Raw genomic sequence first — 17,366 nt, forward strand, 5'->3', positions numbered from 1 at the left:
TGTGGCCATCACCCAAATAGTATACATTGTACTCATTATATAATTTGTATCCCTCACCCTCTCCTGCCCTTCTGGGTCTTCAATGTCTATTATTTCCCTATGTCCACTTGTACATATTATTTAGCTCCCACTTACAAGGGAAACGATGCAGTCTTTGACTTTCTGAGTTATTTCACTTAAGATAATGGCCTCTATTTCCATCCCTGTTGCTGCAAAAGACATGATTTCATTCTTTTTATGGCTGAATAATATTTCATTGTGTGTACACACACACACACACAGACACACTGACACACACACACACACACATATATATATATGTATACAAAATCACATTTTCTTTATCCAGTCATCCATTGATGGACACTTGGGTTGATTCTGTATCTTTGCCATTGTGAATAGTGTTGCAAGAAACATACACGTACAGGTATCTTTTTTACATAATTTCTTTTCCTTTGGGTAGATATCCAGTTGTGGGATTGCTGGCTTGAATGTTAGTTCTATTTTTAAGAACTCACCAGTTTGTTTTCAAGGAATCAGGCCCAGAAGTGAAATGTACCTTTTTCTGCCCGACACTACTGCTTTTTACAATCACCTTGGTGTTTCATGTTGTTCTCTACAGCACCATCACTGTCCCTGTCCCTGTCAGTTCTTAGTCACTCTGGAGAAGGGTCTGGTCCTTCATCACACAGTGGATGGGCAGGGCCTTAGGCATCTGACTTCAGGACCCCGTGTTTCACATGCCCTTATTAAACAAACAGTCTTGCTGCTCCATGTGGCCTCTTCCTCAAGTTACTGGGTCAAGGCCTGAGGCTTCTTGGTGCCCTTTGATTCTAGTTGCACACTATTTTACTCTATCCAGCCACATTTCTGGAGTGTCTTGCTCCCCACCCTCACTTCTTGGGGAAGTCAGCTTCCCCAGAATGACTTTAGGTTTGTGATGATTTAAGAGCTTTAGTGACTTTAAGAACTTTAGTTTGATGATTTAAGAGCTTTAATGACTTTAGCTTTGTGATGATTTAAGAGCTCTGAAACCTTTTTTTAAAACAAATTTAGATTATAAACTTTTAGAGTCATTGTATCGCCCTGTGGGACCCTGACGTGCTGATTCATTTATTCTGCATGTTTTCCTTGAGTACCTTCTCTAGGCCAGGTACTGTGCTAGGTGCTGGGCGTACAATGAGGATAACCAGAGAAGACAAGGTTTCTGCCCTCGTGGAATTAAAAGTTGAATTAAGTAGATGTAACAAGTAGTTACTAATATGTAATTAGTACTTGTGAAAGTGCTTTGAAAGGATGGATGGGGATCATGATAGAGGAGAACAAGAGGAATCTTCCTAGGTGACCAGACAAGGTCTTCAGAGAAGGTGGTGCCTCAGCTGAGAACTAGTGACTGAGGAGCAGACAGCCATTAGCTGAGGTGGGAGGAGGTGGGGTGGGGAGGGGAAATGGCATTCATCGAGGTGGGGAAAGCCTGCATGGTTAAGGACGCCCAGGGAGGCCAGTGGCTAAAGCAAAGCAAGAGAGAGGAAAGGAGGTCCCAAGATAAGATCAGATGGGAAAGCAGGGGCCAGGTCACAGCAAGGAATTTGGATTTTATTCAGACAAAACAGGAAGCTGATTTGTGTTTTAAAAATGTGATTCTGGCAGCTGAGGTGAAAACAGATTATAAGATTCTAAGTGGGGAGACTGTGGTCCAGGTGAGGCTGAGGTAGCTGGGATTTGAATGGAGACAGAGATAGGACTGATGGGCTCATTATGTCAGATGGATAGCAAGGCTCCATGTGGGGCTGAGGGAGCGGCAGGAGTCAAGGACAATCCTGGGGTTTCTGGTTTCAGGAACTGCATATAAGTGGATGACACTTACTGAGAAGGGGGAAGACTGGGAGTGGACTCCTTAATTCCATAATCAGATCAAGACAGTGATGATTATGGTTCTAATGAGAAAATGATTCAACCTATTATTTTACTCTTTCTGCTACATGGTTTGCCAGACAACAGCTTGGCAGCTAAATAGATCATCAATCTTCCATGACTCATTCCAAATAGAGGCTAATCAAATATTTTGCTTTATCTCAAGAGACAGGATTAAATTCCCAAGGTTCTACCCTGAAAGAGCAGAATCTATAAAGAATCTGATTTTTCATTTGAGCCCCCTGAGCTAAATCTGTGTTAAGAGAAGCTGACAGCCTCCTCATCCCCTTTTTTGGAAGAAGCAGAAGGATTGGGGGAGCTTTGCAGTCTACCACTTGGGGTGGTTCCACGATTGAGATGATGTTTGGAGTCACCTTTGGTATCCTCTTTTCTGTTGTTCCTGCAGAGGGCAGCTCACATAAAACCAAGTGACATGGTCTTAATTGAACTTTTCCAAGAAGTATTTCTTAAAAATGTGAAAAGAACCTGGCTAAGCATTCAGGAGATCTTTGACAGAAGGCCTGCAGATGATCCCAGTGCCCCCCTCAGGCCTATGCAAGAGGGAGCCCAGCCCTAGACCCACACTTTGGCCCTTCTCAGTCCAGCCCATCTATATGGGGCAAAGAGTTCTCAGGGCCAAAGGGATGTGCTGAGCCAGAGCCTGTGTCCTCCCTTCTAAACCACATTTCAGATATCCAGAATCCTGGAATCCCCACCCAAACAATCCTAGGGGACCAGGGGTCCAAAAGCCCTAGGGCCAGTGCTGACTATCCACCCATAGCTCTGTTTTCTGGCATGGTTGCTATGAACATTTGTCAAGGAAGAGGATAAAGCCTATTTTTACCGTTTATCAATGTAACTTCTAACTTAAAAATATTTATCCTTGTGGTTTGTGGGCTTCTGTTTGTCTCAGGCCCTGCCAATGTGGGGGCAGGCCTGAGTTCCTCCCACTAAAATGTATGGCCACATGAGGATTGGTTGCCTGTACTGTGACAGATGGTTTTGAGGGCAAACCCAAGGCCTTGGCCTTTCTAAAATAAGGTTTGTGATTGGAGTTGATGTAAAATACCTCACCATGATAGAGGGGCGCATGGTCTAGGGTAGCAAGCCATGCTTATAGTACCTCATCTCGTTCGGGGTCCTTGTGCACCTAACCTGAAGACAAGAACCAAGGAAGATGTGAACCACCTGTCCCCCCTGTCTGGGGAAAACAGATGCTCCAGCTCCTCACTGGGAGAGGTTGTGGGGAGCAGCTGAGTGGAAGGGAGCCATGAGTTTGTCTTAGGTATTTGTTCATCTTAGGAATAAACATCAACAAAGCAGCTCAGCTCCTTCCCGGGCTCTGATGGGAAGGGTGAGGCCCATCACCACCACCCAGTGTTACCATTGCCTGAAAGTCATATGGGACCTCAGTAAACAACACCTATCTCTCCCTCCTTCCCTGCCTCCCTCCTTCCCCCTTCTTCCTCCCCACCCATCCCTCCTTGTCTTTTCTCCATCTCTCACCATCTGCAGTAAACCGGTCCCCTTCTCGCTGCAGTGGGTTGAATCGCTCTGAGTCTCCAAACCGAGAGCGCAGTGACTTTGGGGGCAGCAACACCCAGCTGTACAGCAGCAACAACAACCTCTACATGCCCGACTACTCAGTCCACATCCTCAGTGATGTGCAGTTTGTGAAGGTAACTCCCCCAGGAAGGTTATCCTCTCCCAGTGGGCAGCGTTGGCTGGGTGAGCGGGACAAGAAGACCACCCCCATTCCTAGGTGGGATGTTCGCACCATTCCCCTGTGTTCCAATACAGTGCTGGGTGGTAACTGCTACTGGCTGTATAAAGGCTGTTTTCAGTAAGCTTTAGGACTGTTCATTATTTGTCACTCTTTTAACATCTCCTGGCCCCCTTTTTTCATGTGGGGAAATGAGGCACAAAGTAATAGATTAGCTTGCCTGACACAAGTTTCTGCCAAAATCATTTCTTTTGGATCCCCTACCATTGGCATCAGTTTGATTTTGTTCATTGGTCTTTCCAAGATAAGATTTTTCCAAGATAAGTTTGCAGGTGATTAATAAACCAAGTGATGTGTAGAAGAAACCATGCTATACATCTGCCTGTCTGTTGGTTCAAAAGAAGAAACCATGCTATACTTTTAGATATGATAATATATTTTTATACCTTAAAGTCTAAAACACAACTTGACCTGTGTGTTAACTGAAAATCTTTTGTAGTCACTAGTAGGACCCCTTGAAAATTACTAAGCTATTTGAAGAGAACCATGTGCAATTGCCCAGGAGAGAGGTAGCAAAAGGCTCATGGCCTCATAATTAAAGAGGAGGGGAGCTGTTTCTTCATACCCCTCACTGGGATTGGCATCGCACAGGAGCCTTTAACATTTTCCCCTTTCCTCGTTTCCGTAGGTTCTATTTTTTTTTTTTTTTTTTTTGAGACAGAATCTCGCTCTGTTGCCCAGGCTGGAGTGCAGTGGTGTGATCTCGGCTTACTGCAACCTCCACCTCCTGGGTTCAAGCAATTCTCCTGCCTTAGCCTCCCAAGTAGCTGGGACTACAGGCACGCGCCACCACGTCCAGCTAATTTTTGTGTTTTTAGTAGAGACGGGGTTTCACCACGTTGGTCAGGTTGGTCTTGATCTCTTGACTTTGTGATCCACCTGCCTTGGCCTCCCAAAGTGCTGGGATTACAGGCGTGAGCCACCATGCCCAGCCTGTTTTGTTTCCTAGTATTCTGCAAACCATGACAAACTTTGTCCTGAGATCTAGCTAGAGCCCCATTTAGCCCAGGCCAGCAGAACACCCAGTGAGTTCACTTGGTAGCTGTTGTACAGTTGCAGGCTGGATCATGAGAGGTGCACTGAAATCACCAGGGTGGAAGAAGGTCCTTCTTTCCAGAACACATGCCTTCATTATTTGGAGAGGGGTGTGTGCTGGCCAGTTTTCTGTGTTTCAGGACTTTGTGGACAGCCCTGAGTTAAAACTGACATCAGCCTATAAAAGTAACCTTGAAAAGTAACCATGGAATGTTGCCAAAGGGAGGGATAGAACCTGGGGGATGGGGTGAGACAATAACTGATTTTGCAGTAAACTGTGCAAGGCACTTTACTGAGTCCTTTGTTTGAATTATCCATTTAATCTCATAGCCACCCTATGAGGTAGGTATTGCTGTCATTCCCATTTTCTAGATGAAGAGTTGAGGTTTGAGGAGTATAAGGTCACACGGCTTAGTAAATGGCACAGCCAGGCTTCAAAGTTGGGTCTTTCTGCCTCCAGAATCCAAGCCCTGAAGTCAGTGGGCTTTAGAGTGAGCGGTAGGACATCGGAGCTAAAGGAACCCTAGGCAAGTGCCTTTACGAGCTGACCGAGCAATGCTCATGGGTTCATATGACTGTGGACACTTAAGTCTAATGTGACAACCTTAGAAAACCATAGCCCACGATTCTGCTCCTCATAGCTTCCAGCCCTGAAGCCTCCTGATTGCTAATGCAGACCTTCCCCAGAAGGGGAGGTAGGGAAAAATTGGGAAAAGAGGAAGTCTAGTATGTTAAGTCTGGTTGGTTTTCATGTTGGACATGTGATCTGTAGGGAAAGAAATGGAAAGTCATAATATGAGTACATGATTCAACAAATATTGAATGGAGGCCTGCTCTGTTCTTGGCACTGTTGAGATACTGTGGTGAAGACAGCAAGCTGCTGCCTTTCGGGAGCTTACAGGCTAATGAGGGAGAAAGACAACAACCACATACATAACCTAGGTAATTTCAGGTAGTAATAAGGGCTGTGAAGGAAATAAAAAAGAGGTCATTGGGATCAGTGATTGGGCAGAGAGGGCAAGGAGACTGCTCTTGAAATGGCTATCAGACAGGCCAAGAAAGGACATTTTTGCTGAGACTCGAAAGGGGAGGGGGAGAATGTTCAAGATGGAAACAACAGAGGCTGGAAGGAGCTTGGTAGTTTAAGGGTCTGAGTGCCGGCCCATGGTGTGCAAAGGCAGAGGCTCCATGAGAATGTAGCATCACAGGTGGTATCACCTGGTATCTTTAGGCCGTAGTAAGGAATTTGGATTCTATTTTATGTGTGGTGGGATAAAGGGGAGGGGGAGAATGTTCAAGATGGAAACAACAGAGGCTGGAAAGAGCTTGGTAGTTTAAAGGTCCGAGTGCCGGCCCATGGTGTGCAAAGGCAGAGGCTCCATGAGAATGTAGCATCACAGGTGGTATCACCTGGTATCTTTAGGCCGTAGTAAGGAATTTGGATTCTATTTTATGTGTGGTGGGATTTTTTTTTTTTTTTTTTTTTTTTTTTTGTAGAGACAGGAGTCTCACTATGTTTCCCAGACTGGTCTCAAACTCTTGGCCTCCAGCAATCTTCCCACCTCAGCCTCCCAAAGCAATGTGATTACAGGCATGAGCCATGGCACTCAGCCAGAATTTTTAAGTTTGTTTCTCTTTTCATTTATATTAGTCATTTTCGGCCACTGTAACAAATTACCATAGACTGTGTGGCTTAAACAACAGATATTTATTTCTCACCATTCTGGAGGCTGGGAAGTCCAATATCAAGGTACCAGCAGATCCAGCATCTGATGAAGGCTCACTACCTAGTTTGCAGATTACCTCTCGTTGTACTCTCACATGGTGGAGAGCAAAGAAAGGAAGTAAACTCTCTCTTTTTTTTTTTTTTAAATTGAGACAGGGTCTCACTATGTTGACTAGGCTGGTCTTAAACTCCTGGCCTCAAGTGACCCTCTTGCCTCCACCTTCAAAGTGCTGACAAGCTCTCTTCTTATAAGGGCACTAATCCCATTCATGAGGAATTCACCCTTATATCCTAATCACCTCCCAAAGGCCCCACCTGCTAATACCACCACATTGGGGTTAGGATTTCAACATATGAATATTGAGGGGACACAAATATTCAGTCCATAACCATTCATATCAGAAGTTGAGAAAATCAGTATGAAGAGTTGGTTTGCTGCTTGGAGTAGAAAAGTGAAGGAGATTTTGAAGAGTCATATTCAATGGGCAAAACATCGTTAGTCTTTACAGATTGGACAGTACTTTCAGGAGATGGATTTGGCAACTCCTCAGAGGAATGTGCTAAAATGATTACCTAGCATTAAGTTTGTAAGAATTTTCTTAAAACTTGCCGATGGGCTGGGCGCGGTGGCTCATGCCTGTAATCCCAGCACTTTGGGAGGCCAAGGTGGGTGGATCACCTGAGGTCAGGAGTTTGTGACCAGCCTGGCCAACATGACCCCGTCTGTACTAAAAATACAAAAATTAGCCAGGCATGGTGGCAGGCGTCTGTAATCCCAGCTACTCAGGAGGCTGAGGCAGGAAAATCACTTGAACCTGGGAGGCGGAGGTGGCAGTGAGCTGAGATCATGCCACTGCACTCCAGCCTGGGTGACAGAGGGAGACTCAGCCTCAAAAAAAAAAACAAAACAAAACTTGCCAATGATCTCATATCTCCAACCCTAGAACATAAGGAAAAGGAACATTCTACAAATCACAAGGAACATAAAAGTCTGTTTCCCAATGTGAGATCGTGTCAGTGTTGAAAACCCCAAGTCCCAGGTCAGTTCTCAGGTGTAGGTGTCTGTCCTTTTTGTCCAAACAGAAGACTTTGCTGTGATCAGTGCAGCTGAGCAGCACAGAATTTGATTTTTCTTTCCATCTGGATATTTTGAAATCGAGAAGACTAAATGTCAAAAGTAGAGAAGTTGAGAGGAAGGTGGAAACCAACTAAGTGTTATTCAACTGGGTGCGGCCGCTCACGCCTGTAATCCCAGCACTTTGAGAGGCTGAGGTGGGCAGATCACCTGAGGTCCGGAGTTTCAGACCAGCCTGGCCAACACGGTGAAACCCTGTCTCTACTAAAAATACAAGCAAAATTAGCCAGGCATGGTGGTGGGCATCTGTAATCCCAGCTATTCAGGAGGCTGAGGCAGGAGAATCATTTCAACCCAGGACACGGAGGTTGTAGTGAGCCGAGGCCATTGCACTCCACCTGAGTGACAAGAGTGAGACTCTGTCTTAAAAAAAAAAAAAAGAGTGTTATTCAAAAACCTCTTTAGGCCAGGCACGGTGGCTGACACCTGTAATCCCAGCACTTTGGGAGGCTGAGGCAGGCAGATCACTTGAGGTCAGGAGTTCAAGACCACCCTGGCCAACATGGTGAAACCCCATCTCTATTAAAAATACAAAAATTACCCAGGCATGGTGGCGGGCACCTGTAATCCCAGCTACTCGGGAGGCTGAGGCAGGAGAATTGCTTGAACCTGGGAGGCGGAGGTTGCAGTGAGCCGAGATTGGCGCCATTGCACTCTAGCCTGGGCAACAAGAGCGAAACTCCGTCTCAAAAAAAAAACAAAAAAAAAATTTTGATTAAAATGGGTAGTTCTCCAAAAAGGAATTCTGTGAGTTCAAGCTCCTTTTTTTTTAACACAAGTGCCTTTTTTGTTTTGATTTTCTCTCTTCTTTTTTTTAAAATATAAGATTCTGCCTTAGATTAACATTGAAAATTACCTACTCCTGATTGATTAGACTGTGTTAGGGATGTTATTTAGGCTGCTCATTTGTCTACCTCCCTCACCCGTCTCTCCCCATCTTTCCTTTTGTTATTATTGTGTTTTTTAACATGAGGGTTTTGGGGGAAGCTAAAGAGAAGACTGCAAGATGAGTGTTTTCACAGGGCAAAGCCCCTGTGGTTGGCTGCTGTAAGGTTTCGCAAGGGCTTTTTATATCCAACAGACTGAAGGTCCAGAATTAAGTCCAGGAGTAACTGAACTTCAAGATAAGTTACAAAATGAGATAGAAAGGTGTATCTAATAGTTATCTGCAAAAGGTGTTAAACAAAGCCATGATTAATACTAGTTAATAAGTTATGAAGGTACCGAAGAATTCTTATGAAGGTTTTTTGAAATGAGTTCTGTGTCATCATTAAGCTAAGAATACTTGGCAGATGTCTTACAGTCTGGACTGCATAACCTTGACCAAGATTCCTCATCACCGTCTGGTGGCCAAATCCCTAGATTGCAGCATTGTGTCTTCAGGGATGAATAAACCACTTGAAAGTGAAAACAGAACATCATACCGTGATAGGAGGCCAGGTGCAGTCACCCACACCTGTAATCCCACCACTTTGGGAGGCTGAGACAGGAGAATCACTTGAGGCCAGCAGTGTGAGAGCAGCCTGGGCAACAAAGTGAGACCTCATCTCTACAAAAATATTTAAATTAGCCAGGCATGGTGGCATGCACTTGTAGTCCCAGCTACTCGGGAGGCTGAGGCAGGAAGATTGCTTAAACCCAGGAGTTCAAGGTTACAGTGAGCTGTGATCATGCCACTGCACTCCAGCCTGCGCAACAGAGCGAGACCCTGTCTCTAAAATAAAATGACAGAGACATCACATTAGCCTAAAGGTTAACTTCTGGACATCTTGGCTGCTAAGTCAAAAAGTCCAGAAAAGCATCCTTGCTTTTTGCTACTGTCAGAATAAACAGACCTCCGCTTCCTTTGTAGCTTAGTGGGTGCTTGGATTCTAAACTGGCCACTCTATAAGAGAAGACAATTTGAACTAAAGCTGTTGCTAATAAATGGTTATATCTACTGCAATGAAGAGGAAACAAAAACATGGAGTCTGTTGAAAAGTGGCTTGATTCCCTCAGTCAGCTAATCGATAAGTATTTGTTAAGCATTAACAATGGTTCTGGGTGCCATGAGCTATACTACAGAAATAGAATCTAATAAAAATATATCCTCTGCCTTATAAGTAGATTAAGACCTAGTTAGAGAGAGGAAGCTTAAGGTAAGTTAAATATAGTGACCAATGCAGGGTACTATCTAATTCATTACAAAATTATGTGGAATTTTTTTTTTTGACAGAGTCTCACTCTGTCCCCCAGGCTGGAGTGCAGTGGCACAATCTTGGCTCACTGCAACCTCCGCCTCCTGGGTTCAAGTGATTCTCCTGCCTCAGCCTCCTGAGTAGTCAGGATTACAGGCGTGCGCCACCACGCCTGGCTAATTTTTGTATTTTTAGTAGAGACAAGGTGTCACCATGTTGGTCAGGCTGATCTCGAACTCCTAACCTCGTGATCCACCCGCCTGGGCCTCCCAAAGTGCTGGGATTACAGGTGTGAGCCACTATCTGGAATTTTTTAAGCACTAATTGGCTGGAGAATGTATTTTAGGAATTTGGAAAGAACAAGAGGAGAGTTAAGGCAATGCCATGCAAAGGGACACCCTTAAACAGGTATGGAAGGCAAGTAGACATGGTGCATTCGAGGGACTGGGTAGAGAGAGAAGCTGGGCGGGACCAGTGGTTCTGTCCTGGTGAGTAGTGGGAGTGCTGCTGGCCCTTCAAGGCCAGATCATCGAAACTGGGCACAGCGTTTAGGCGGTCCACTAAACCTTCACCATCCAGTACAGTAGCCAGTAGCCATCTATAAGTACAGCCATTTAGTACATGTGGCTGTTGAACGCATGAAGTATGTCTCTTTCAAACTGATGTGCTATAAGTGCAAAATACACATTGTATTTCAAGACCAGTGCAAAAAAGAATTTAAAATTCCTCACTAATCACTTTAACTAATCACATGATGATGTGAAATTATTTTGGATATATTGGGTTAAATGAAATATGTTATTAAAATTAACTTTACCTGTTTTTACTTTTTAAAATATGACTACTAGAAAACTTTGAATGACCCATGGGACTCACGTTATATTTCTCTTCAACAGTATTATGCTAGATTAAAAGAAGTTGTCGTAAGTTGTTGAACAAGGAGAAGGAACTGACAAGAAGTGATACCCGAACCTAGAAATGCCTCTGGGAGAGGCAGAGCAGAGTTGCTTCCCTGGATACATTGGCACCTTGTCAACAATTTCTTTTAAGGCAACACATTGACATGGCAGGAGTTCATGATTTTGAAAAAAAAAAATTTTTTAAAAAGAGAGCTGTGTGAAAGCAAGGCTGTTAAGGCTGTGAGTCACATAGAGGATTTAGCCATTGGGTGGTACCTTTCCTTTTATATAAACACCCACCAACAGTGCGGACCCTCTCCAGCCCCTACCCCTCCCCACCCTTACTGCCATACACTGCCATGCTTCTTCCTACTAATAAGGCTTTCTGAATCTTCTCTTTAGCATCACTGACAAGTGGTGGTTGAACATCTGTGTGAATGCCTCCAATGATGAGGAACTTGGTACCTTACGAGGAAGTGTGTCCCATTCACTCAGTATTGTTACCAAAAATACTTTCTTCCCATCCTTTCCTCCCTCACAATGCTTAAAAAGAGGGTTAGAGTTCCTGGATCCTTGATTCCAGGTAACAAGAGGGGCTTATCATTGTTTCTTAAAAACAAAAAGAGGCCGGGCGCGGTGGCTCACGCCTGTAATCCCAGCACTTTTGGAAGCCGAGGAGGGTGATGTCACCTGAGGTCGGGAGTTCAAAATCAGCCTGACCAATATGGTGAAACCCCATATCTATTAAAAATACAAAAAAAATAAACTGGGCGTCATGGTGTGCACGTATAGTCCCATCTACTCAGGAGGCTGAAACAAGAGAATTGCTTGAATCTGGGAGGCAGAGGTTGTACCACTGCACTCCAGCCTGGGCAAGACAGAGCGAGACTCCATCTCAAAAAAAAGGAAAAAAAATTTAAAAAAAAGAGTGGTACAACTCACTGAAGATAAAATCTGGGCAGAACTTTTCCAAAAATAAATTAGTTAAATAATATAGAGCATTTTGCAACAGTAATCATTCCCAAGAGACTTCCAGCTTAGGGGACGCAGCCAGTCTACCAACTCATAGGGGCCCTGAGACAGGAAATCCATTTCAAAGCCTACTGAAACAGCCCCTTCCTTCTCTCTTCCTCCTCTCCTTTCTTCACTCACTGTCCCTTTCCTTCTGTCCCACTTCTCCACTGTCCATACTTGGAATTGCCTTCCTTCCCCTACTTTCCCTTTTGCTTTATTTTCTTGATTAAGGATTTATTTTTCCAAGACCTAGTCTTGCTTTCACGGCATCTCCAGTCACACTGACTCTGGAGGCAGAGGGGACACTGCTCCTTCCCCCACCTCCACCCTGTGTGTGGCATCGGCAATTTAGACATAATGAGATGGTAAGCTTGACAGCTGTCTTTGAAATGTATGCCCATTATAAAGTCAAATGGTGAGACATGCACGTGGACATGTTTTAAACAACCATTCCTAACAGTTTTGTATAATGGGTTCACTCATGTTATCTCATTATCTCTGGGCCTCTTTTATAAGATCAGAGAGGTTAACAATGTGGCCAGTGTATTCATTTGCCCATTGGCTGATTAAAAATGTATATATATTTGGCCAAGGTCACCCAGCTTGAAAGTGGTAAAATTGAGACTTGAACTTTAGTTCTTGGCAGTGTGTTTCCTGCCATATTTCTTAGGTGAAGGGACATTTGGCCTTTGACTAAACTAGAAGCCAAATCTAAATAACTAAAGAACCCAAATAGAGTAAGATCCACTGCTTTACTGGGCTTACCAAGTGTCATTTAGGGAATTTTCCCGTCCTTTGGTGTTAGAGCCAAATTTTCTCATCTTTGGGGGCAATTTTGGAACCTGACTTCTCACTTCCCAACAGAGGGAGTTGCAAAAATCAGGTGTTCTCAACAAGAACATTGAATCGATTGAAGACTTTGGATAAATGCTAAGTGGAGACCTGTGGTTCCATGCCATAAAGCATAGAACATACCATTTTGACCTGAAAAATATCGAAGCCAGTTGTTAACACTTTGCTGCTTTGTCCTTTAAAATCCTTTAGAAGAAAAAAACCAAAACCTGAGTAGTACCTGTATCTGATTTTAACTAAGTCTTAAGTCAGCAGTTCTCAAAGTGTGATCTCCAGACTAGCAGCACCAGGAACAGAGGAACTTGCTAAAAATGCAAATTCTCAGTCTCTACCCCAGACTTAGTAAATTAGAAACTCTGAGAGTTAAACCCAACAATCTTGTTTTAACAAGTCCTTCAGATAATTCTGATGCTGAGGTTTGAGAATCACTGATTTAAATCATCAGGAGAAAACTCTATTTGCCCACTCAAATGGGCAGTAGTATGATTGGAAGCCTGGAATCTCTGCATGTGTGTGTTCCATATGCTCTGCAAAAAGGCACGCATTCTTTTTTTTTTTTTTTTTTTTTTTTGAGAGAAGTCTCGCTCTTATCCCCCAGGTTTGAATGCAATGGCTCAATCTCGGCTCACTGCAACCTCTGCCTCCCGGGTTCAAACGATTCTCCTGCCTCTGCCTCCCAAATAGCTGGGATTAAGTCATCTGCCACCATGCCCTTCTAATTTTTGTATTTTTTAGTAGAGACTGGGTTTCACCATGTTGGCCAGGCTGGTCTCGAATTCCTGACCTCAGGTGATCTGCCTGCCTCGGCCTCCCAAAGTGCTAGGATTACAGGCGTGAGCCACTGCACCTGGCCAGGCATGCATTCTTAACTGGTGTTTTGTGATTAGATTAGTTGTGCTTAGAATTTGCTTGGTTCTCTTGCAAAATATACTGAAGTTTGTTAAAGAAAGGATTGATCGTGTCCGGTAAAATAATAGGTCTTGTCGGTAGTTGACAAGGAGCCACTGTTGAGACCTTGCTGGATACAAAGCCAACTTCAAGCCTACTCTCTGTCCCAATGTGTAAGCCTTAACCATCCCCTCTCCTATTTCCAGCAGAAGTCTTTTCTGTTTCAACATGTAATACCGATTCTGCCCCAGAGGAAACAGAAGGCAAAATGAGCAGAATTTGTGGTTTTGTCCATTCTCTAGCGCTAATGCAGTGAAGGAGGGATGAAAACGCTTTAGGAGATGGTATGATTGGGAAGAATATTATGCCATGTACCATTTCCATCCTTCCCCCAGTGCCAGCCGCTGATGAGCAGTTTCACATTCCGGTACTGGGTGGCACACAACCTAGTCTGTTTTCACTGCTAGCAAGGATTCACCGTGCCAGTCTGTTATGTACACCCAGAGAACAGGGGTGACAGAGACACCCTCCTGCCTTTTAGAAGAGATATTTGATCCATATTTTTCCTGCCTGGAATCGTGGAGACTCCTGTCTGGTCTGGCTGCAGCCTGACCCTCCAGATGCCTTCACTTGTGGGTGATGTTTGACACATCAGGAAAGTCACAAGTCTGACTCCTGTGATTTGAGGAGACAGCTGGGAATCCTCCCTGCTGTGGTCCCAGCCAGCATAGGAGCATGACCCTACATCCAGGGATGGGCTTAGTCCAAATCAGAAATGCCCATGTTCTCTCAGGCCTTAGCCTCCAGCTTCCCGACACTGAGACCTGGGGCATGAGAGCTTCCCTGCTGGAGTCCTACCTTATTCTCACCAAGTCACCCCCGACTGACCCTTTGGGCCTTTGGCAATAGTATAAATGGGTGTTTTAAATTTCTCCATGGGCAACCACCCTGCTCTCAGAAGATGCCCTCCATCCTCTCCAGGGTCTCAGAAGGTTTGGCTCTTCCAGGTGCCAATAAAAATGAACAGTGGGAGCTGGTGGCAGACCAGCAAAGGGCCACCTCACTGTCCCTGCTGGACTGCTACAGCATGGGTAAGGCCCCCATTCGTGGATCTCAGGACTCAGAGGCCGAGGGTTCCAAGCATCCCAGCAAGGCTGCCCCTGAGCCTGGGAAGGCTGACTGCATCCGGGAGGTCTCTGCCTAGCTGCTCCTAAGCTCCTGCCCTCTTCCTTCCAGATCACACGGCAGCAGTATCAGAATGCACTCACTGCCTGCCACATGGACAGCTCACCTCAGTCCCCCGACATGGAGGCCTTCACAGACGGGGACTCCACTAAGGCCCCCACAACCCGGGGCACACCCCAGACCCCTAAGGATGACCACGCCATCACGCTGCTGAACAACAGGAACAGCCTGCCGTGTAAGTCAGCTGGGCAGACGGGCAGGCCGGGCTGGTGTGGGGTGAGGACGACCCTGCCTTCCTCTTCTAGCCCTGCCCAGGGCTCACACCACCTGAGCCCTGGGTCTTCTCCAAAGCAGAGAGGTGATGCACTCACTGTCCTCCCCAGGCAGCCGCTCAGACGGGCTGAGAAGCCCCAGCGAGGTAGTGTACCTGAGGATGGAGGAGCTGGCCTTCACCCAGGAAGAAATGACTGACTTCGAGGAGCACAGCACACAGCAGCTTACACTGTCTCCTGCAGCCGTTCCCATGAGAGCAGGTCAGGGGGGCCAACTGGGCCCAGTGCAGCAAGGGAGATCATTGCCTTTGGGCACTGGGATGGCCCAGGGAAAGCTGGCTGAGGGGAGCCCTGGGACCGCAGCCCCTGCATTAAACCTCCGACCTCCTTACACAGCCAGGGAAAGGAAACATTTACTGAGCATCTACCATGCGTCAGGCCCTGTCTGTTTCATTCTCCTAGGAAAATTGTGTAGGGCAGTATTAGGAGTTGGGTTTCTGCCTGGATTCAGACCCTGGCTCCTTCATTTAGGAGTTATGCAATTTTAGGCAAGTTATTGAACCTAAGACTCAGTTTTTTTTTTATCTGAATAGATAAGTATCCTTATGTTAATAGGTATAAATTATGACAGCTGTCTTATAAAGTAGCTTTGAGTATAAATGAGATAACGTAGGTAAAAGGCATATCACAGTGTTCAGTACTATGCTTTATAAATGTTACATAGATATTATTAGGCCTACCTTACAGATTAGGAAACTGAAGTCAGCCATCGTTCTAACTAGCTGTGGCTTTGACCAAAGGTGTAGTCTCTAAGACTTTTCGTGAGGTCTCAGACCATATCACCCCCCTCTGAGACACTGAACACTTCTGCCTTGACAGCGGTGTTGCTCTGAGCTCCCAGGGTCCCAGCAGTCCTGAGAAGCTTCTGTGTTTGCCTCACTAAGATGTACTTCCCCAAGCTTTCAGTAGCCCCCTATGCCTGCACCCAAGCCAGCAGTTCCCCTACCTGACTTGTCAGACCTACTTCAATCCATAGTATAAGACCTCTCAAGTCCAGAGCAACAACCTGAAAAAGTGCTCCAAGATTTTTAAAGTTGGCTGGGTACGGTGGCTCATGCCTGTAATCCCAGCACTTTGGGAGGCCCAGGCGGGCTGATCACCTAAGGTCAGGGGTTCGAGACCAACCTGACCAACATGGTGAAACCCTATCTGTACTAAAAAAAACAAAAATTAGCCAGGCATGGTGGTGGGTGCCTGTAATCCCAGCTACTCGGGAGGCTGAGGCAGGAGAATCGCTTGAACCTGGGAGGCTGAGGTTGCAGTGAGCTGAGATGGCACCATTGCACTCTAGCCTGGGCGACAGAGCAAGACTCCGTCTCAAAAAAAAAAAATTAACGTTAACAAGACAATATGTTTGAACTTGTGGCTAACCCAGAAAATCTGGGACATACATAGTCACTGTTACAGGACCTGAATTTAGAACTGATGTTCTTTTTCTGCCCCCAACACCAAATCTAGTAGCTAAAGCACATAGCAAGAAAATGTAACAAAGGAATAAGAATGAAGGCGATGGAGTGGTCTTGGAGATCATCTAGTCCACCCTTGTCCTGTGACACATGAGGACCCTGGAGGCCTAGAGAAGGGAAATAACTTGCTCAAGTCCAAAAACTGCATCAGAAGTAGGCTTAGCCTCATGGCTTCAGTGCAGTGCCGTTTCCAGCACACCACTCTGCCTTAGGTTTTTATTTGCATTGGTGGTAAGGCTTGGCCCCTTCTGGGCTCTCAGATTCTGTAACTCTTTGAATTCCCATTGAGTCCTGTGGGAGAAGACGGGGCATTGTTGTTGAACCCTGTGGCTTTCCAGGGTTTGTGCAAATAGACCAAGGAGACCTCCACCTATCCTCATGTGTGCTTTTAGTCTGGCAAATAGACTGGGTGGAGAACACATTGTTCTCTAACCCCTCTCTCTTGCCAAACAGTGTTTGAGAAGAGGGAATGATTTCTGACTTTGCATGGATCGTTGGATTCCGGCTCCTGTTCTCCATCTTTTTGTTCCTTTTGTGGCACTAAAATGCCTCTTGCTAACTACTTACACCCCGTACTTTCCTGGGCATCCCTGTTTTGTTACACCACCCTCACCTGGCTCACGTCTTAAACTTCACTTGCTGAGGGATGTCACTCAGAATCACCGTCTTGATGCCTGAGTGTGTAGGTTGAGACAACTTGAGTTCTCTCTTCTTTCCTTTCTCAGCATCAGATAGTGAATGTTGTAACATCAACCTGGATACAGAGCCCAGCCCCTGCAGTAGCGATTTTGAGGAAAACGTGGGCAAGAAGCTGCTGAGAACCTTGAGTGAGTAGCTAGTTCTTCACCCAGATGAAAGCCACCCTGCTGATGGTTAGTAGGAAAAGCATGTTAGCATCTTCCTCTTGGGGGAGGAGCCATGGACTCCTCTTAGAAACCCTAATGAGGTACAATTGTGGAA

At 45.4% G+C, this 17,366-nt stretch overlaps 1 protein-coding gene across 6 annotated transcripts in view; it reads left to right on the forward strand.

Annotated features, from left to right (window-relative positions):
• The window catches only part of CNNM1 (cyclin and CBS domain divalent metal cation transport mediator 1), a 68,236-nt gene that overhangs the window by 47,069 nt on the left and 3,801 nt on the right, over nt 1-17,366 (forward strand). For 3 of the 6 annotated variants that reach the window (XM_054503720.1, XM_054503721.1, XM_054503722.1), the window contains 4 exons: nt 3,430-3,593; nt 14,660-14,843; nt 14,992-15,141; nt 17,132-17,233. In XM_054503720.1, coding sequence (XP_054359695.1) covers nt 3,430-3,593; nt 14,660-14,843; nt 14,992-15,141; nt 17,132-17,233 — 600 coding nt within the window. Of the gene's footprint in view, nt 1-3,429; nt 3,594-14,659; nt 14,844-14,991; nt 15,142-17,131; nt 17,234-17,366 lie in introns of those variants that run through there. The other 3 variants (XM_054503723.1, XM_054503724.1, XM_054503725.1) reach the window with 2 other exon arrangements.

The sequence above is a fragment of the Pongo pygmaeus genome, chromosome 8 (genome assembly GCF_028885625.2).
Source record: "Pongo pygmaeus isolate AG05252 chromosome 8, NHGRI_mPonPyg2-v2.0_pri, whole genome shotgun sequence".
In the NCBI taxonomy this organism is placed as follows: Eukaryota; Metazoa; Chordata; class Mammalia; order Primates; family Hominidae; genus Pongo; species Pongo pygmaeus.